Source organism: Anolis sagrei, chromosome 6 (assembly GCF_037176765.1).
Source record: "Anolis sagrei isolate rAnoSag1 chromosome 6, rAnoSag1.mat, whole genome shotgun sequence".
Taxonomy (NCBI): domain Eukaryota; kingdom Metazoa; phylum Chordata; class Lepidosauria; order Squamata; family Dactyloidae; genus Anolis; species Anolis sagrei.
The window spans coordinates 112810089-112828343 of record NC_090026.1 but is presented as its reverse complement, the minus strand read 5'-3'; the positions used below and the strand labels follow the sequence as shown (position 1 = coordinate 112828343).

General features: G+C 39.7%; 1 protein-coding gene across 2 annotated transcripts in view; it reads left to right on the top strand.

Moving 5' to 3' along the window:
- Positions 1-18255, top strand: part of NRP1 (neuropilin 1) — a 170137-nt gene that overhangs the window by 103864 nt on the left and 48018 nt on the right. For both annotated transcript variants that reach the window (XM_060782510.2, XM_060782512.2), the window contains exon 7: positions 17791-17949. In XM_060782510.2, the coding sequence (XP_060638493.2) occupies positions 17791-17949 (159 nt within the window). The remainder of the gene's footprint in view (positions 1-17790; positions 17950-18255) is intronic.

Sequence of the window (18255 nt, the reverse complement as noted above, 5' to 3'; positions counted from 1 at the left end):
AGCTGATATGGTCTATCCAATGCAATTTTCTGAATCAGTTCCCAAATAACCCCAGGAACAGACCTAAAAGCCAAGGCACCCGGACTTCCAGGTGCCACGTGGAATGGCTCCACTCAGGGGGAAAGAGGAGGAGAAGAAGTAGCCGTCAGGAGGCTTGTTGTCATTCCTTTCGGGGGCAGTCAGCCTCTCCCCTCCCAATATCCCCTCAGCACTATTAAGAGGGTTTCATGAGACTTGTCACACCCATTGCAATAGTGTAGTATCGGCTAGGCCGGGGACCATATTTTAGTTCTTGGGGACCACTGGTGGTCCATAGACCACAGGCTGGAAACCACTGTTCTAAGATCAGATGAGATCTGGTGAACTTAAGTAAGGAAAGTAACAAACAGTGCCACAACCCATTTTGAAAGAAGAATACAAAAGTAATAAGCATTAGCACATAACATCTTTTTCATTTCTTTAAGAATTGTGCATTGCATATTGAGAACAGTGAGGAATGTTGCATATTAGAAGCTAATCTTGGAATCTAATAGATCATTTCCCTTTTTGATGAGGGTTTTTGTCAGCTTTTAAGTGGAAATAAACCATGACATCTATGCAGAGCTGCATCTGTTGTTAGCAACAGCAGCAGCAGCAAAAAAGGTTTTTTTTCAAGTGGTGTTAATATTGACACACATGTAGGTCCAGATTGGCTTATCCATGTTGCCAAAATCCCACTACAAATAAATAGGTCTTCCAATGCTTCTAAAAGATTCCAGGCTTGGGTTTGGCAAGTTTCCAAAGCAAAGCTTTTCTTCAGCTGTGAGAGACTTAACAAGACCTATTAGCATCATTTTCCTATGTGCATTGAGCTAAGGATTTGTTGACCTGATGCTCTTGGGACTTCATCACATGGAGGTACTTAAGCTGGGGGACAGTGGAACAAATCTGTCAGGTAGTGGGGAAAACTGTTGTTAATTGCTCTGCATTGCTCCCTTTCCCATCACAGTCATGGCCCAGCTTCCCTTGCACTATCCCCAGCTTAGTTAATGAGAACATGGGGATGACGCTGCCAGGATGAAGCCCCACTAGAAGTAGCCATGCGTCATGTGATGGGCTCCGTCCGGGCTGTGTCCTGACAGCATCCTGGGGCAGGGTAAAAGCCCCATGAATGAGGTTGTTAGTGAAATCAGAGGTGACTTAGGAGTTCCATTTTGAGACTCTCAAAGCAATTCCTTGCTTTCACGCAGCCATAGGAACTTCTTCTTTAAAAAAAAAAGATGGCCAATGGAGAGAAGAATTACATAGAATTATACTATGTAACAAAAACTGAAACATTTTCTGTTCCTGATGTGAAAGTGTTATTTCTGTTTAATTGTGCAGTAGTTACTTTGAAAGTAGTTGTTATACTCCAGAAACTTTTTGTGGCTGTCACAAACTATGTTGAATTGTTTGAGAGTCAATGAGATTTTCATTGGAAAAACTATAGCAAATTGTGCTGCAAAAACAAAATTTATGCAGTTTAATAAAAAAAATCCATGTTTCTATGGTAGAACCAATTAGGAAATGACATTCATAACCCAGGAACTAAAATTGTGTTACAGGGTGTTATTAAACCTTTCTTCACATGCTATTGCTCTAAATTAAATCACAAAAAAGATTGACCAAAAATTGCTTGTCCATAGATTTATTTATTTATTTATTTATTTACCATATTTCTATCCCACCCTATCTCACCCGAAGGGGGATTCAGAACAGCTTACAACTTGGTACAATTTGATGCCACCCAAAAATCTACCTCCCCACAAATGAGGAAAGAGACTTAAATTGAAATTTGAGGCGTTGGCACTGGAACCGGGGGCTTCTTCAAAACATTTTTGTTAAAGAAAAGATGCACATATATACTTGTAATAATGGATAAGAACTTTAGAGGAGATAATAACTTGAATCACGAAGTATGAAAGCACTGTGGGAAAAACATATGGAGCATCTCTTTCCTGTTGCCATTTCTCTGAGCCACATACTTGTCCTTTGAAACTATTTATTTATTTATTTACTTCATTTCTACCCTGCCTTTCTCAATCTGAGAGGGGACTCAAGGCAGCTTACAAATTCAGCAAAAATTCAATGCTGCACAGGTAAATAATATAAACAATCTAAGCATGTAAACAATTGAAACTCTTAACATTCTATCAAGCATATTAAAAACCACATATAAAATTCCAAGTCATGATTTCATGTCCAAATCATTTTCAAAAATCCATAGTCCATTATTCTAATTCTAACTAATTCTGCACTCTATGATTAATGCAGTACAACACCATTTTAAATGCCATGGCCCAATACTTTGGAATCATTGAGGTTTTAGTTTTACAAGGTCTTTAGCCTTCTCTGTCAAAGAGTACTGGTGTCTCCCCAAACTACAAATCCTAAGATTCCATAGCATTGAGACATAACAGTTAAAGTGGTAGCATACAATATTGAGTTTACAGTGTAGGGGCAGGCTTAGCAATACAAACCTAAAGATACCCTGAGTGAGCTCTCACACAACATGCCTGCAGTGCTTAGTTCCCTTTTGCTCTTTAAAATTACAGTGAGATAGGGCAGCATGTATCTGCTTTGTTGCATTGAGCTCTGGTGACCAATCACCTTTCAGAAGGCTATTTGGCAGCTTCATGAATTACCTTTTAATATTAAAATATCTTCCTAGCTCCTTTTTAATCATAGGTCAGATATCTGATACTTCAGTGGAATCGAGATGAGGAAGAACCTCATTTCCCGTTCTTGTTGCTTTTCAAAACTCTACTGGAGATAACAGTTTAGGTGATATTAATTCCTCCAACAGCTTCCATTGATTAAAACATCAATAATGCTTACATTTCTGTCTCTCGCAAGAACATTATTGATTGTGCATAAAGCATTTATTGGTATAGAGTACTTCCTCAAAATAAAGGATGCCCCCAAATGGCGTTCCTTCCTTTTCCGTTCAAATTATTGAGCAATCCATGTTGCTTTAATATTTATAGCTTTATAACTACAGTTGGGAGGGGGACTGATAAACATTGGTGCAAAAGGGATAGATTCTAACAGCAGGTCTGAAAATAATTGCAGTTTATCATATGGCATCCAACATCTGCACCACTGTCTGTTTCTATGGCAAGCATGCGCACGCACACACATTTTCCGATATGGCTGCCACACAGCATGTACTTTTTCCCAATAAGTTTACACTTCTTTTATTCAGGTGTTTAGGTTGGCTTCACTGAGGAAACTTATCTAAATGCATCACATGAGAGCCTAAAGGAATATGCAATGCAAAGCCCGCTCTGCCTGTGTTTGCTTGCTTTCCCCCCACCCACTCCACTTTGGAGGAGAAGTTCACTCCATATATGAATGCATTTTACAACAACTGCTTGGGATAAGATGAAACCTATAAATCACTCGGCTTTTAAGTCTTCCCTGGCTTTGAAAGGTTGCCTGAAAGCAGGAGTTCACAGTCCTCTTTGTCAGCCTTACTCATCGTTAGGGAGTGCACTGACATGAAAGCCAGGTTACTGTCAATTCATTTCCTCTCTGCACCTTCTCCCCCCACCCCTTAACAAACCCACTTTCATGAACACAAGTTATCTATTCAGTTCGTGTCATTTCACATTTCACAGAGCCACTCCAGAAAATTATAACAAGCAGCACAGACTGTTCAGTTGAGAAGGAAAGAGCATAATGCTGGTTTTATATCTTTATTTTGTACAGGAGGGGAGAAAAAGAAAGAAGGAAAGATTATGATAGATAAGGAGGTTTGTTTTCTAGGCATTGTTGAGAAGGAAGACTCAATGCTGCTTTGTTTCAATTAAAGCCATTTGTCTGTTTAGCTGAGATTCTCTACTCTGATGTGCAGTGGACCTCCAGTATCCCAGTGACACTTTGTTCCCAGCATCTTCTACATCACCTTTTTACTGGCAATGCTAGGAACCCCTACATGAGGGCTTAAGTTCTCAATATGTGATTCCCCAGATATCTAGGACCTCTCAGACATGTACAACTATATCCATGTTTGCTTAGAAGTAAGTCTTGTTGTGTTGAGTGGAACTTATATCTTGTCCCAAATCCTCTCCTTTGAATGGATTTAGGTAGGATATTTATTTATTGTATCAGGAGCGAGCCAAGGGTACAGTTGAGATGTATTTAAGAAACACAACGTTTAAAAACTTGGCATTATACTAAATGTCCTTTGACCTGTAGCTGATCACTTGGAGTGCCTCTGGTGTTGCTATAAGAAGCTCCTCCATTGTGCACGTGGCAGGGCTCAGACTGCATTGTAATAGGTGGTCTGTGGTTTGCTCTTCTACATACTCGCATGTCGTGGACTCCACTTTGTGGCCACATTTCTTAAGGTTGGCCCTGTATCTTGTGGTGCCAGAGTACAATCTGTTCAGCACTTTCCAAGTTGCCCAGTCTTTTGTGTGCCCAGGAGGAAATCTCTCATTTGATATGAGCCACAGATTGAGGTTCTGGGTTTCAGCCTGCCACTTTTGGACTCTCACTTGCTGGAGTGTTCCTACGAGTTTCTCAATGGTCCACGATGCCACCAAGATCTACGTGGGCAACATCTCTGCCAAGGCCACCACCGCCTAGCTGCACCAGCTAAGCCCTTCGGCAAGGTGGTGGAGTGTGACATCGTCAAGAACTATGCTTTCGTAGGTAGGATCATTGAATTAAAAATAAGACAGATATGTGTTGACTCACCATTTTAGTAACTGATTTGGTGGGTCTACTTTGCTTGACAACATCCAAGCTTTTCCCAACTTGAAATTTTTTGTGGCTATTGGTAAAATCATAGAAACCTTGGTAGAAATAAAACTCTTGCAGCCTTCATTTCTACATGTCAGAAATCAGAATATTGGCAGCCTTGGCAAGATCCGCAGGGTGGTACCCAAGTGATAAAAGGGGAAAGGCAGATTCACAGCCTGAAACCCAGGCATTGTTTAGTGCCAAAGACACTAGCTCTGAAAAAGTGATAGCAGGTCAGATGTAGGAAAAGAAGAGGGTGCAAGGAAACTGCCGGGAAACAAGAAAACACTGATAGTGCAACATCTGCTACTCTGCAGATTTAATTACAGAGCAGCTTGCCATCACATTTAGGCTCTACTTTTGTATTTCTCCCCAGACTTGTTTCCACATTTGTACTATGATAGAAAGGAGGAGAGTTCGGAGGCCATCTGGGTCTTATTCAGACCTCAGCACATCCCATTAAGTCTCTTGCTCTCTGTTCATACACTGTCCATATCCATGTGTTTTCCAGCTTTCCTTTATTCCTTCCTTGAACTTTGCCCTCTTTATTGCACTCTCGTACTGGTGGGGCATAGGAGGTCAAATGATCTTTGCTTCATTGAGTCAATGACCTATTCTTTCAAAGCCAATTTGTACCATCGTCCTGTCCTTGTAAACTCATATTTTTTGGATTTTTGTTGTTGTTAATGTTACTTCCTGCCATCAATAGAGACAGGACTGAAAAACAATTCATTTTATACAGACTTAAAATGATTTTCTTTTCCTTTACTTGAGAATGAAAAGCCTACACATCTGTCTGACAAACAACAGTTTCCATCAGCTTTTTTTTTAAAAGCCAGCTTTGATTAAACAAACTAAAGCCCATCTCTTGTGTCTATTAGAAGGAAGTCCAGGCTTCGATTCAGACTGGATGTTTAAAGTTAACATCTGACAAGCAGCTGGTACCTATGTAGCCTGTTGTTTTTCTTCTGTGTGGCCTTTGCTGAATTCACCAGATCAAATTTATTCTTTGTGTAGTACAACCAGTGCTGTTCCCCAGATGATGCACATCCGCCCATTGAGTGATTAATTCACAAGCTGTAGCTCAAGTCCATATGAAATTTTCAGATCCATATGACATTTTTACTGAGATCGTATCAGTTCTGCCAGAAACAACAGGCACTGTCTGGCCAATCTAAGAGGAAAGGTTGAGGAATAGAATTCTTGGGTGGTTAGAATAGTGAAGAGTAGAAACATCACACTGGCAACGAAGATCTGCATAGTTAAAGGAATGGCATTCCCTATAGCAACCTATGGATGTGAGAGCTGGACCATAAGGAAGGCTGAGCGAAGGAAGATAGACATTTTTGAACTGTGGTGTTGGAGGAAAATTCTGAGAGTGCCTTGGACCGCAAGAAGATCAAACCAGTCCATATTCCAGGAAATAATTCCCGGCTGCTCACTGCAGGGAAGGATATTAGAGGCAAAGATGAACTACTTTGGCCACATAATGAGAAGACAGAAAAGCTTGGAGAAGACAATGATGCTGGGGAAAATGGAAGGAAAAAGGAAGAGGGGCAGACCAAGAGCAAGAAGGATGGATGGTATCCTTGAAGTGACTGGCTTGACCTTGAAGGAGCTGGAGGTGGCCACGGCCAACAGGTCACAAAGAGTCGGAAGCAACTGAACGAATAAACAACAACAACAATAAAAGTGTTCTGTCTTGTTCTGATGGTGCAGAAATACCAGGAAACGTCTCTAGATTTTACTATCTAACTTTTCTGAGCATATTGAAACTATTCTTAGTAGCAACCCAGTGTGAATATCAAGTTTATTCATTTATGTATCACATTGCTGTGCAGCTCTTCCTTCAGAGCAGTTCACATATGGTTTCTAGGCCATCACCCATCCAGCTTGCATAGCAACACAGCTTAGCTTCATTAATAGAACTGCATCTTTTGTTTTAGAACACACTCTGATTTCAAAATATTCATAGTAAGTAAAAATATAAGAAGACAAATGTTTGCATGGAAGGACAAACTTCTTACTCTGGGGTCAGAAAAATACTCCAAGCTCTCATGGTCATGCCTGTTGAGGTGCCATTTCCTGCAGTGAGAAATAGTCTTCCATCTCTTTTAAGCTTCTTGTAGCACATAATAGTCATGACTGTTTACATCTGATGCAACCAATACAGATATGGGGAGGGGCAACTGGTGGATATCTGGTGAAGATGGGGTTTCCATCAAATATGTCCAGTAATAGAATTAGGAAAAAATCTCCGTCTTACACCATGCTAAGCAGGTTAAACAGAACTGGACTATCTTGGGTCTGTCATCTGATTCAGTATAAAGTTGGCTTACAATGTGTTCAGACATCAAACTGCTCATCTGAGCTGAACTGAACAAACCAAAGGTCTAGATCAGTGGTTCTCAACCTGTTTTGGCCTTCATCTCCTGGAAATCAACAGTTGGTAAACTGGCTAGGATTTCTGGGAGGAATAGGCCAAAACACCTGGAGACCCACAGGTTGAGAACCACTGGTGTAGACCCTATTGTTTGTCCTGCCTGGTGTATACCCTTTAAATCAGTGAGATTTACCTGTCTGTTGCTTTACCATTCAACAACTGATTGAATAGGTCAATCTAGTTGGAATGAACCAGCAGTAAACCAGCCCAGGTGTGCCATGCATATCCCTACTTCTTGTGCATGGTTAAGGTATACAATAACAACGGAAATGAACATGACAGCAATTGAGAAAGTAACAGTTCCTGCCAGTCATCAATGTCTTTTTTTGTAGCCATAAGTTATGTTTGTTATGAGAGTGGTGGGCAGAAAATATGTAAATAGCAATGCCTCCAATAAGAAAATGAACAGAGAGACCTGGAAACACTTGTTGGCAGTTTCTACAGCTTTTTAAACTCCCTCTTCAGAGAGTACAGTTCAGCAGGAATACAGTTCAGCAGGAGACTTTCACAGTCCCATGGTCTCTGAACTCCATTCCAGACAGGTTTTATCCAGGCTGTACAAAATACTTGTCTGCATTCCAAATGGCAGGATTAAGCTACAGTTTGAAATTAAATCTAAATCACAAAAAAGTATTCAAAAATGTTAATTAAAAGTATTACATTTCTGAATAATTTATAGCTTAACAAGGGTTTCTAAGAACTTTAGCCTGAGGGAAGGGAGGGGAGCCTATTCACATTTCTTTCTTTTGTTGACCCAGCGATTGTGAAATGTCCTAGGTGTACATTTGCAAGCTAATGTAGTGCCAAAGCAAAGCTTTTGGCTTCAGAGAAGTAATATTTTACAATAAGCTGTGGTCCTTGTAGAGGGAAAGCAATCTTTTCCTAAGATGCCAGGAGTTAATCAGCCTCTGTTCTTGCTGCAGAAAACTTTCCAATTACATAAGAAGGTGATTGCTTTAGATTGCCGCATTTGCAGTCTTTGTCATAGGAATGTATTATTCCTTCGTGCCCAGGTTTTAAGATTTTGCCAAGCAGGAGGTAAACTAGGTAAAGGGATATGTTCTCAGTCTCTTCTAAAAATAAAATCTCCTGAGGCTTGTCTGCAGATGGACTACCGCTTAATAGTATATTTCTCCTTTGCTTACATGGCCAGTGAAATCAAGCCATAAAGCACATTTAGCTAGTTTCAGTGGGATGTATTGTATTTTACGTGGCTTCTCAACCAAATATTTTTCCAAAGGCTAAGACTAAAAATACCACACAGAACTAATGTATACCAGCAGTACTGTCTTCTCCCAGGATAGGAATAGCATTTGTTTTCTCTTTCATATTTAATTTTTATAGTTTTCATGCTGGAACAGTTTGGTATGCTGAATTCTGGAAGGGTCTCGAGCTAGTGTATGAACCTGCTGTACTGTCTCTCCTTACCAGAGTATTGCTTGCCAATTTTTACAGCTACGGCAGATTTTACTATGCAAAAACAGAACCAGATGGAATGCCAGTTCAAAGAACATGTCAGAATTAAATATTTCTCTTTTAATTAGTTGCTTCTGATTTATGCAAAAAAAATTAACATAAGAGTAGGAGAATGTGCCATGAATCCAGATGTGACACAGCCCACACACGCATTCTCTTTTCGCTGTCAAAAAGATTGTCGATTTCCCTTATAATTTTAGGAGGTGACAAGGCCTAGGAACATACCAATGACAAGTGACAAAGGTCCTTTCTGTATTTCATCTGCAGTGAAATTTTCAATTACAAAACCATTTTCATTGGAAAATAAGTCTTCCTTTTGTTGTTATCTATCATTCCTGTTCTAGCGCATAGAGTGTTCACAACAACGCTATGAAACAGACCATTATTATTTCCATTTTTCAGAAGGGGCTGAGAAAGAAATGAATGAAACAAAGCAACACACCAACTGCTATTTCATATGTTAGTGGATTCTTACAGGGATGCCATCCTCATGACAAAATCATGTTGTGAATGGAAGTTTCACATACATATATTTTGTGTGTGTGCTGAAATGAAATGCATAACAGTATGAGCTTTTGACAGCAAGAAAAATCACACGTGTGCCATTTATTACAGTACGCACACATTTTTCATTGCTAAAATATAATTTTCCTACTTATTTGAAAATAAGACAATGACAAAGGTAGCATATGAAGTAAACCATCCATTCTGGTTTAACTAAAGATTTGTAATAACTCTAGTGTGAGTGATGATTTGTTCTCCTTTCTGGAAGGAAAATTAGACTCAGGTACACAGTGAGAGACACGTCCAGCACGTTGGTGCAGGAAAAGAGTATACATTGACTATATAAGTATATATGGGTTCACTGAAGGCCTCCATAGCAGTGGTTCTCAACCTGTGGGTCCCCAAGTGTTTTGGCCTACAACTCCCAGAAATCCCAGCCAGACTACCAGCTGTTAGGATTTCTGGGAGTTGAAGGCCAAAACATCTGGGGACCCACAGTTTGAGAACCACTGCTCTATAGGACAGCTTTCCAAAGTCCAACCAAATACTGAAAGTTGTGATCTTGTGCCTCTCCAAATGTTGCTGGAATGCAGCTCCCAGTAGCCCCAACAAACCCAGCCAATTTTGAAAAATGTTGGCAACTGCAAGTCAATAGCTTCACAGGGCCCACCAAGTTTCCATTCCTCAAATAATAAGTGACTTCCTACAAGATGGTGCAGTTAGTGCTCCAGAGCTTGGAAATATTTGGACTACCACTCCCAGAATCCCCACCCAGAATAGCCAGTGGTCATGATGTCTGGTGGATTTGGGGAGTTATAACCAAAAAAAAGTGTATGTTTCAAGTTCTGCCCCTGTATATGTGTTTGTTTGTGAATATTGCTTTCTTTTGCTTATTTCATCTTCATGGACCAATTTTCTCATCCACATTTCCTTCCTAATTCCTCATCTCTTTGCATGTAAGAGATATTGTGAAAGCGGCACTTCAGTGAACATAGTGGGCTCACTGGGCATTTGAACACAACTGAATCAAATCCAATCTCTAAATCAGTAAGGTGGTATCATGTCATGAAAATAAAATATAGTTGATTGTAAGCTTGAGTAGTATAACAGACACTAGAACAATAATATACAACAAGTATTAATTGGACATAGACCATTGCTTGCTATCTAAGGAAATGACACCATTCTCTGAAAATATTGACTTTTCGGCACATAAGAGGTCAAATGACAGATTCTGCTGCTTTCCAAGCCACAAGACATGCTCACAAACAAAAAGCTTCCTGTTAATCAAACGTTGGCCCTTCATCTTTTATTTTCTCAGGCAGCCGAACAGATAACTCTACCATGAGAGTGTTAAAATGACTGGTAATGACAACCGTTCCCTTGCCATTGCAGCCTCAGTGGACTGTGCTTTATTGTGCACAACAGATTTTCATTTTGAAAATGAGTCTTTTGCATTCAGGGCTTGGTTATGTTTGTTTGATTATTGGAGACGGGAAGATGCATTTCACAGCCTGTCTTGTGCATAAGCCATTAACCATCCATTTCCATTCATTTGCTAGACGATTTACTGCACAGTAGCTAAATGCCCTACTTTAGAAGTGATTCTAAATGAAATGTGTATACCAAAACAATCACCATCTTCTAGTCTTGTATTGTGAAGTACCAGATGATCCCCTTGCCCTGAATTCCAAGTCTCTGCTAGGGGGAAAATAGGTGTGTTTTTAAAAAAATCACTTCCAGGAACTCTACAAAGCTGATGAGTAGAGCTGCCAGGTTTTCAAAATAGCAATAAGACACTGCAAGATTGATAAAGTAGCTATTAACAGGCTTGTTCTCTACTGTAATACCTAGGGGTGTACATAATTTCATTTTTAATTCATATTTCGTGTATTTTTTAAAAAAATGTGCATATGAATCAATATTAGAAACATACAGGAAAGTGGGGGGGGGGGGTAGAAATTCAAATACTCTCCAATCATTTTCGTTAAGATTCTGAACATTTGGATACCTCCCAAGGTCAGTTTAATTTTCAGTGTAAGCATTACTCAACTTTGGTAAAGCCAAGAGAACATAAAGTATTTTAAAAACCAATCCTCTTTTTCTTTGGCCCAATCGCCATAAGGAAGGCACTGTGAGTGGGGACTACCAAAGTTAATGTGAGAACACAACCATCTTAAATGTAGTTTGGGAAGGCAAGGCCCCTTGTGGCAGGGAATGCAAAAGGCCCTGCCCAAAACTACATTTCCCAGAATGCAGTGCTCAGCACCTGAAGGCCCCAACAAGGGATGCAGCAGACTGCCAGCTAGACTCAATCTAATAATAATAAATAAAATTATTGAATCTGCAAAGAGGACAAAAGTAAGCAATAGTATAAAGTTGAAGTTCTATGGTTAATTGTATGTCATACAGACTGACTGTTAGGCAGATATTCAAGGCGATTGTGACTGTGGTTGTGGCTTTTTAAAGGGGAGATAAATGTATTTAAATTTTATTTATTTATTTAAAACATTTATATTCTGCCCTTCTCACCCCGAAGGGGACTCAGAGCGGAGCACAGCATATACATGGCAAACATTCAATGCCGGTACACAAATTCACATACAATACATAAACATTAAAAAAAATCAAAATCCCTAAAAAATCAGTAGATATGCCCCGGTTAACTTGTGCATTGTATATAAACCTCAAGTAGATAGCTCTTGTAGGGTTTTTTAAAAATTGTTTATAAAAACTTTGAAAATTCCCCAAAACTCTGTGGATACGTAAAATGTTTCTGTAATTTGGTGGGCTAACAGTGGTAAATGTGTTCTACCATTGTAGTTTCACTCCAATAGCTTTACAAATGAGGGAGAAAGGAGCCCCTGAAGTTTCCCTAATTGTAGTAATCATGTGCAATTACTGTAAAGAAGTAGTAACGAAATTTGGTTACTCTCATTATAGTAACAAATTTTTCAATAAGTATACTTTAGAAACACTTTAGAAACACATTAGCGCCCCCTAGTTTTGTAATGACCTTTGAACCATTTTTTATGGATCTCACATCCCTACCAAATGAAAATACTGATGGCCATGTATTTCTCTGTACAAGTGAACACATTTTCCACATTCATAAATGTGCACACCACTTTATCAAGGGCTCTCTGCTCAACATATGGCATTTTATGCCATCATGTTTGTTCTATATGATGAAAAGAAATGCTTTAGAAACCTATATGGAAAAAAAAGCTTTAGCATGGGCAAGCTTTACAGGGGGCATCTTACAATAAGGGACACCTGGCAAGCTACTCGTGAGTTACACGAACTCTGCAGTCCTAGTATACACAAACATTTCCATGCAATTCAATGTGCAGCATATATGATAAAAGCTAAGCTGTAAAAATATATTTACTAGCTGCCAAGAATCACTGTGGAAAATGACAGTAGTTCTTTCATATAAAGAGCCACTTTGCTCTCGCTGAGCCCAAATAAGAAGGCTGATGGGAAAAAACAGGAAGAACTGTTTTATCTTTCACCATCTTTTGTTCAGCATACATATCCAGTCTTGTACACTATCAGTTCTTTATTTGCTTATGCACCATATGCTTGTGTTACTCATCATTACTATTAGCAATTTAACTTAAGATAAATCATTTTAAAAGGTTGGGAATTGAAGATATGGAAAAGCCTGGAATTAAAGCCAGGGCAAGGGAGAGAACCAGCATGGTGTAGTGACTTGAGAATCCCTGCTTGGCTGTGAAAACCCACTTGTGAACTTTGGCAAGTAATACTCTCTCAACTTCAGAGGCAGGCAAGTCAAACTCCCTCTGAACAAATTTTGTCAAGAAAAATGTGAAAGTGTTGCCTTCAAAATGCCATAAGTTGGAAACGACTTGAAGGCACCCAACAACAATATTAGGGTATTAAGCAGCTGTCAATTGAATTGCAATCATTTTATTTATATCTAACGTTTTTCCAAAGAGTGGGCCTCAAGCTGGCTCCCGGAATAAAATAAATACAATTAAAACATATGCACAAAATGTTAAAATTAAAATATTCTATTTTAAGTCTATAGAATCAATAGAATTAAAACTATATAAAACATTGTTGCAAGCATAGCTGAAAAACAGTACAGCACTCTAACAGAAAACCAAGTATATATTTCTCACCATTTGAACAGGGAACACTCTCCAAAAGTCCCTCACCCACACTCCCATTCCCCTGGCAGGTGCTCTAAATTGTATAAATGTGTGTGAGTTTGGGCATCTAGGCGCAACTAGCCCTTTTCCACACATAAGGTTTGGAAGGACTTTTTCTTTCCTTGTACATGTGTCCCTTCTCCTGTATGTCTTATCCACTCCTTCTGGGACTGTTAAACCACACTCACAGGGGTGTCCTTAGGAAACTAATGGTTCCTGGTATATTCCCTATCTTGTTGGAATCTCAAATACAGAACTCCAGTATGAGCTCTCTTTACCACCAGCATTGCGCCTGTTGGATATTTTCCACCAATTGGTCATAAAGTATGTGGAAGATAGTCTTGGGGAGAGGAAACCAATCAGAGGTGATGGGAACATGATGCCAATTTCTTGTTGCAGAGATGAAATTAAACTTACTTAGGCGATCCCTCGTTGGCCGAGTAGGATAGTCTTCCACGATCAGTATTCTTGTGGGTCTGTAGGTGGCTGTGGAGCCCTATTCTTGGTGAAATTAAAAAGGAGGAAAGGAAAGGCAGGGCCACATTTAGCATGAAGTAAGGAGCAATTAGTAAGGAGGCTTTTTTATCTGTTTGTAAGTGCAACCACCTAAGGAGAGTGTGTCTATTGAGTATTTTGTAGTATAGAAAATGTATCTTTTTGAAGGGAATAGCTTGGAGTGGCAGTACAGCTTCATTCATGTTAACAATACATTTGTACATATATCAACTTAGACGTAGGCCTCATCAAATGCAGTGGAACTTACTTCCAAGTTAATGCCTACAAGATTTTAAGCCATTTAATACTCTAAAAGGCCATTCGAACACATCCAATTCTTTATGATAATAAAGATAATAAAGTGGCCATTTCCTGCTTCTCCGAGTGTAAGGGTTTTTGTGGTTTCTAATTCGCAGAACCCTCAGAACAGACCATCGCTTGACTTCACTTAAAATGAAGCACTTCCTGATTTGTTCTAATGGGGGAGAAAAATAAAAAGGGAAGAGGAAGAAGGAAAGAAATCCCCTACATAAAAATTCCATTTAGAGTTATTTCAAATCACTTTGAACAGTATGAGCCGTGAACTCAAATCATTTCAAAACTCAAGAGCTATTTGAATTTTTGGAGGAAAAGATTTCATTTAAGTAACTCAGCTCTACACCTAGATTTTTAAGTGTCCTTTGCCTGGGAACTGAATGCTGTAACTGGACTCATCTCAAAAAAACAACTCTCTTCACAATCAGCAGCATGCAATTTGGAGAATATTTCAGCTTAAGTGAGATTTTCAATTGCAGCATGTAAGCCTGATTTTCATTAAAAACACAACCCACCATGGATTTCTTCTACCTCATATCCTCAATTTTTAAGAGCAATCATGTTTTCCTTCCTTCTGAACAAAAATTTGCAGCAAAGGTGAGCAATATCCAGGAACTGCTCTCAGATGGCATTCACCTCCACTTCTGGCCCTGCAAAACCTCTCGTTTCCAGACACAAACAAGATGTAGGCCGTGGTGGCACAGTGGGTTAAACCGCTAAGCTGCAGAACTTGTTGACCAGAAGGTTAGTAGTTCGAATCTGCGGGAACAGGGGTGAGCTCCCATTGCTAGCCCAAGCTTCTTCCAACCTAGCAGTTCAAAAACATGCAAATATAAGATTAATAGGTACCACTCCGGCGGGAAGGTAATGGTGCTCGATGCAGTCATGCCAGCCACATGACATTGTAGGCATCTATAGACAATGCTGACTCTTCGGCTTAGAAATGGAGATGAGCACCACCACCCCCAGATTCGGACATGACTAGACTTAATGCCAAGAGGAAATTTTTACATTTATTTTTAAACAAGGTGTATAGTCATCACTACCTCTGGTTTTGCACAAGAAGAGATTATGATAGATACTCTTTGGATGAGAACTGCCACCCATAAACATTGACCATACTTTTTCAGGGAGTCATAGTCCAAGAAAGAAACTTTTCTATTTTCTATGCATCAAACACCTCATTCTGGGGTGTGCCTTGAGGCTGGGTGGCAGCAAGGCCAAATACATGCTTCCACTGTAATAGAATTTCAAGAGGCATCCTTTGTTAAAGGGAGGATAGACAAGGTGTGTGTGCATTTTGGAAGTAATTGTATTTATTTGCTTTTATATTCCTTTCCATCTTTAAGTGTTCAAGGTGGCTTTCCTCCAAAATCATTTGATGCAGAGATAGGACAGAATTTACTAATTTTAATATTTGCTTATTGGAGGAGATAAGAGCCAGCCTAGCATAGTGATTTGAGTGTTGGATTACAGCTGTGGAGATCTGGGTTCAAATCCCTGCTTGGCATGAAAATCCATTGTGTAGCCCTGGGCAATTTTCAGTCCCAAAAAAACCCCAGTGATGGGTTTGCCATATGTCAGAAACCTCTTAATGGCACACCAACAACAACAAGTGAAGCAGTAAACCAGGCAGCAGGCACTTCACAAAAGCACAGCAATGTTCATAGGAATTTGAAACTTTTACTCCATTGTTTGTTTTGCATGGCATTATGATCTTAAGGCCACTCTGATGCCCCACCACCAATACAGTTTGGGCTTTTTCCCTGGATGAATTTTCATGAACAGTTGTAAAATGCAAGACTGGGTTTTGATAGCCTTAAAAAAGTTTAACAAAGGTACCAAAATCAGCACTTTGTTTCAAAAAGATTCTGGCTTTTTAATGTCTTGAGACTTGCATATTTGCCTTGCAAATCTAAACAGCAGCCTTCTGTCTTCAGTCAGGTTTCCTTCATAGTTTCCCTAAGAGAATGCCAAGCATGTTGATTTAACCCATCCACCCACCCTCTTCACCCCCACACTTGCTTTTGGATGCATTACATACTTCCAGGAAAAAGGATGCTTGTGGGACACTAGAGACATACAATCTGCATCCTGCATGTTTCAAAAATAATTTGAAATCTTGTGACGCGCAAAAGGCATTTTAGCAAAAGTAGAGTCAAAGCACTATGCCAACATCTGCATACTTGGAGGGAAACTGGCTGAAGAAAATGTGATCTCAAACAAGTTTAGCTAGTCCTTAAATACTACATTTTTTAAAGGAAAGGAGAAGCTTGGTTTTGATTATAGTGATACTTAAGACATTCTTTTAGTTAAGTGTTTGTTCCTCATGACTAGTTAAGTAAATGTTTTCACATATTTTGGAATCTGAGATAAAAAAGTATGATTGGTTGCAAAATAGTCTTACGCAGAAATGAAAAACATCTCTTCCATGTTTCCCTCTCTCTGTATGTGCCTAGTTTTAAAAAAAAAACATATACAGAAGACAACATTTTATCCTGGATTCCTGTTGTCATTTAACCCCTGATGTATTTGCTTCTCCAGCAAACTGACACTATGGGACTCTCAGGGACCTCGGCATTCATACACAAAGTGGTTTCATGCACACATTTTAGAAGGATTTGATGGTTTTCCATTCTAGCTATAACCCTTCTCATCTCATAGCCAGGCATCCTCAAACTGCGGCCCTCCAACCAGGCATGTAGCCAGTGGGGGGGGGCCTCGGGGGGCTTCAGCCCCCCCCCCCCCGAAATTCTCATGGTGGTTCGCGAAAAGGCCTTACTGGTGCATTATTTAAACTGTTATGTTTATTCATATCATGATCTGATCACCATACTCAATATATCCCATATGCATGGGGGTATTGGGGTAATGATACAAAAGGTTTGCTAGGGTAAACCCTCTTTCACTCAGACTCAGCCCCCCTGAAACTGAGTCCCCCCGAACCCCCCTGAAAAAAATTCAGCGCCCCCCCCCCCTCCCCCGAAATGAAATCCTGGCTACGGGCCTGCCTCCAACTGTTTGGGCCTCCAACTTCCAGAAGTCCTACGACCTTGTTCAATTGTCAGAAATTCTGGGAGTTCAAGGCCCAAACAGCTAGAGGGCCACAGTTTGAGAATGCCTGTCATAGACTGTTGCTCCAGACAGACTTTTGAAATTTGGTGGAGGCTTAGAGGAATTGTAACTAGACAGCTACATGCACCATTACTAGCCATGGTTTTGTAGATGCAGATTAACATGAAAACATCACATGCACTCATCACAATGAAATAATTGATTGCCCCCAGATGTGGGGAATGGGGAGATAAAACTGTCAACAACAAATGGGCACAAAACAAATATCTGTTCATATGTTATGCCCATCCATGTACCAGTACAAATATTGTTTATATGGAGAACAGCACTGGGAAACTCTTCTCTTTTTCCACATTTATGAGTTCCAGTTTCAATTGCACACACAAGGGAAAGTACTCTGACCATTTTCCTCACAAAAGGAGGAATCTTCTGTGCATGAAAAAATAGTCACACTTGTTGGATCACATTGCTGAATCAAAGCATGAGACATCAGGACCAATAGTCATGTTTCACTTCTCTCCATGTTTATCCCTTCAGGTGGACCTGGGCCTCCTCCGTTTCGTTTCTGCCATTGGGACCCAAGGAGCTATTTCAAAAGAAACAAAGAAAAAATACTTTTTGAAAACATACCGAGTGGATATTAGTTCTAATGGAGAAGACTGGATTTCTGTTAAAGATGGAAATAATAAACCATTGGTAAGGGTTTTCATCCATGCTGTGATCTTAACAACCTGTGGGTTTTAAAAGAATTTTATGTCCCTTATGACCAGCCTAAATACCTTTGACAGCTCACAGGTGAGAAAGACCTTTGCTGATAACCTCAGAGACTGTTCTTTCAGAAAGTTTTGATCCTTTATGTAGTTATAAAGGTCTAGTCAGAGGTAGATTCAGCAGGGCTTAACATGTTAAGATTCACTATTATTTAATTTGTGAGCTCCCTAAATGACCTAAAGGCACCAGATTCCATCTGATCTTGGAAGCTAAGCAGGATTGACCTTAGTT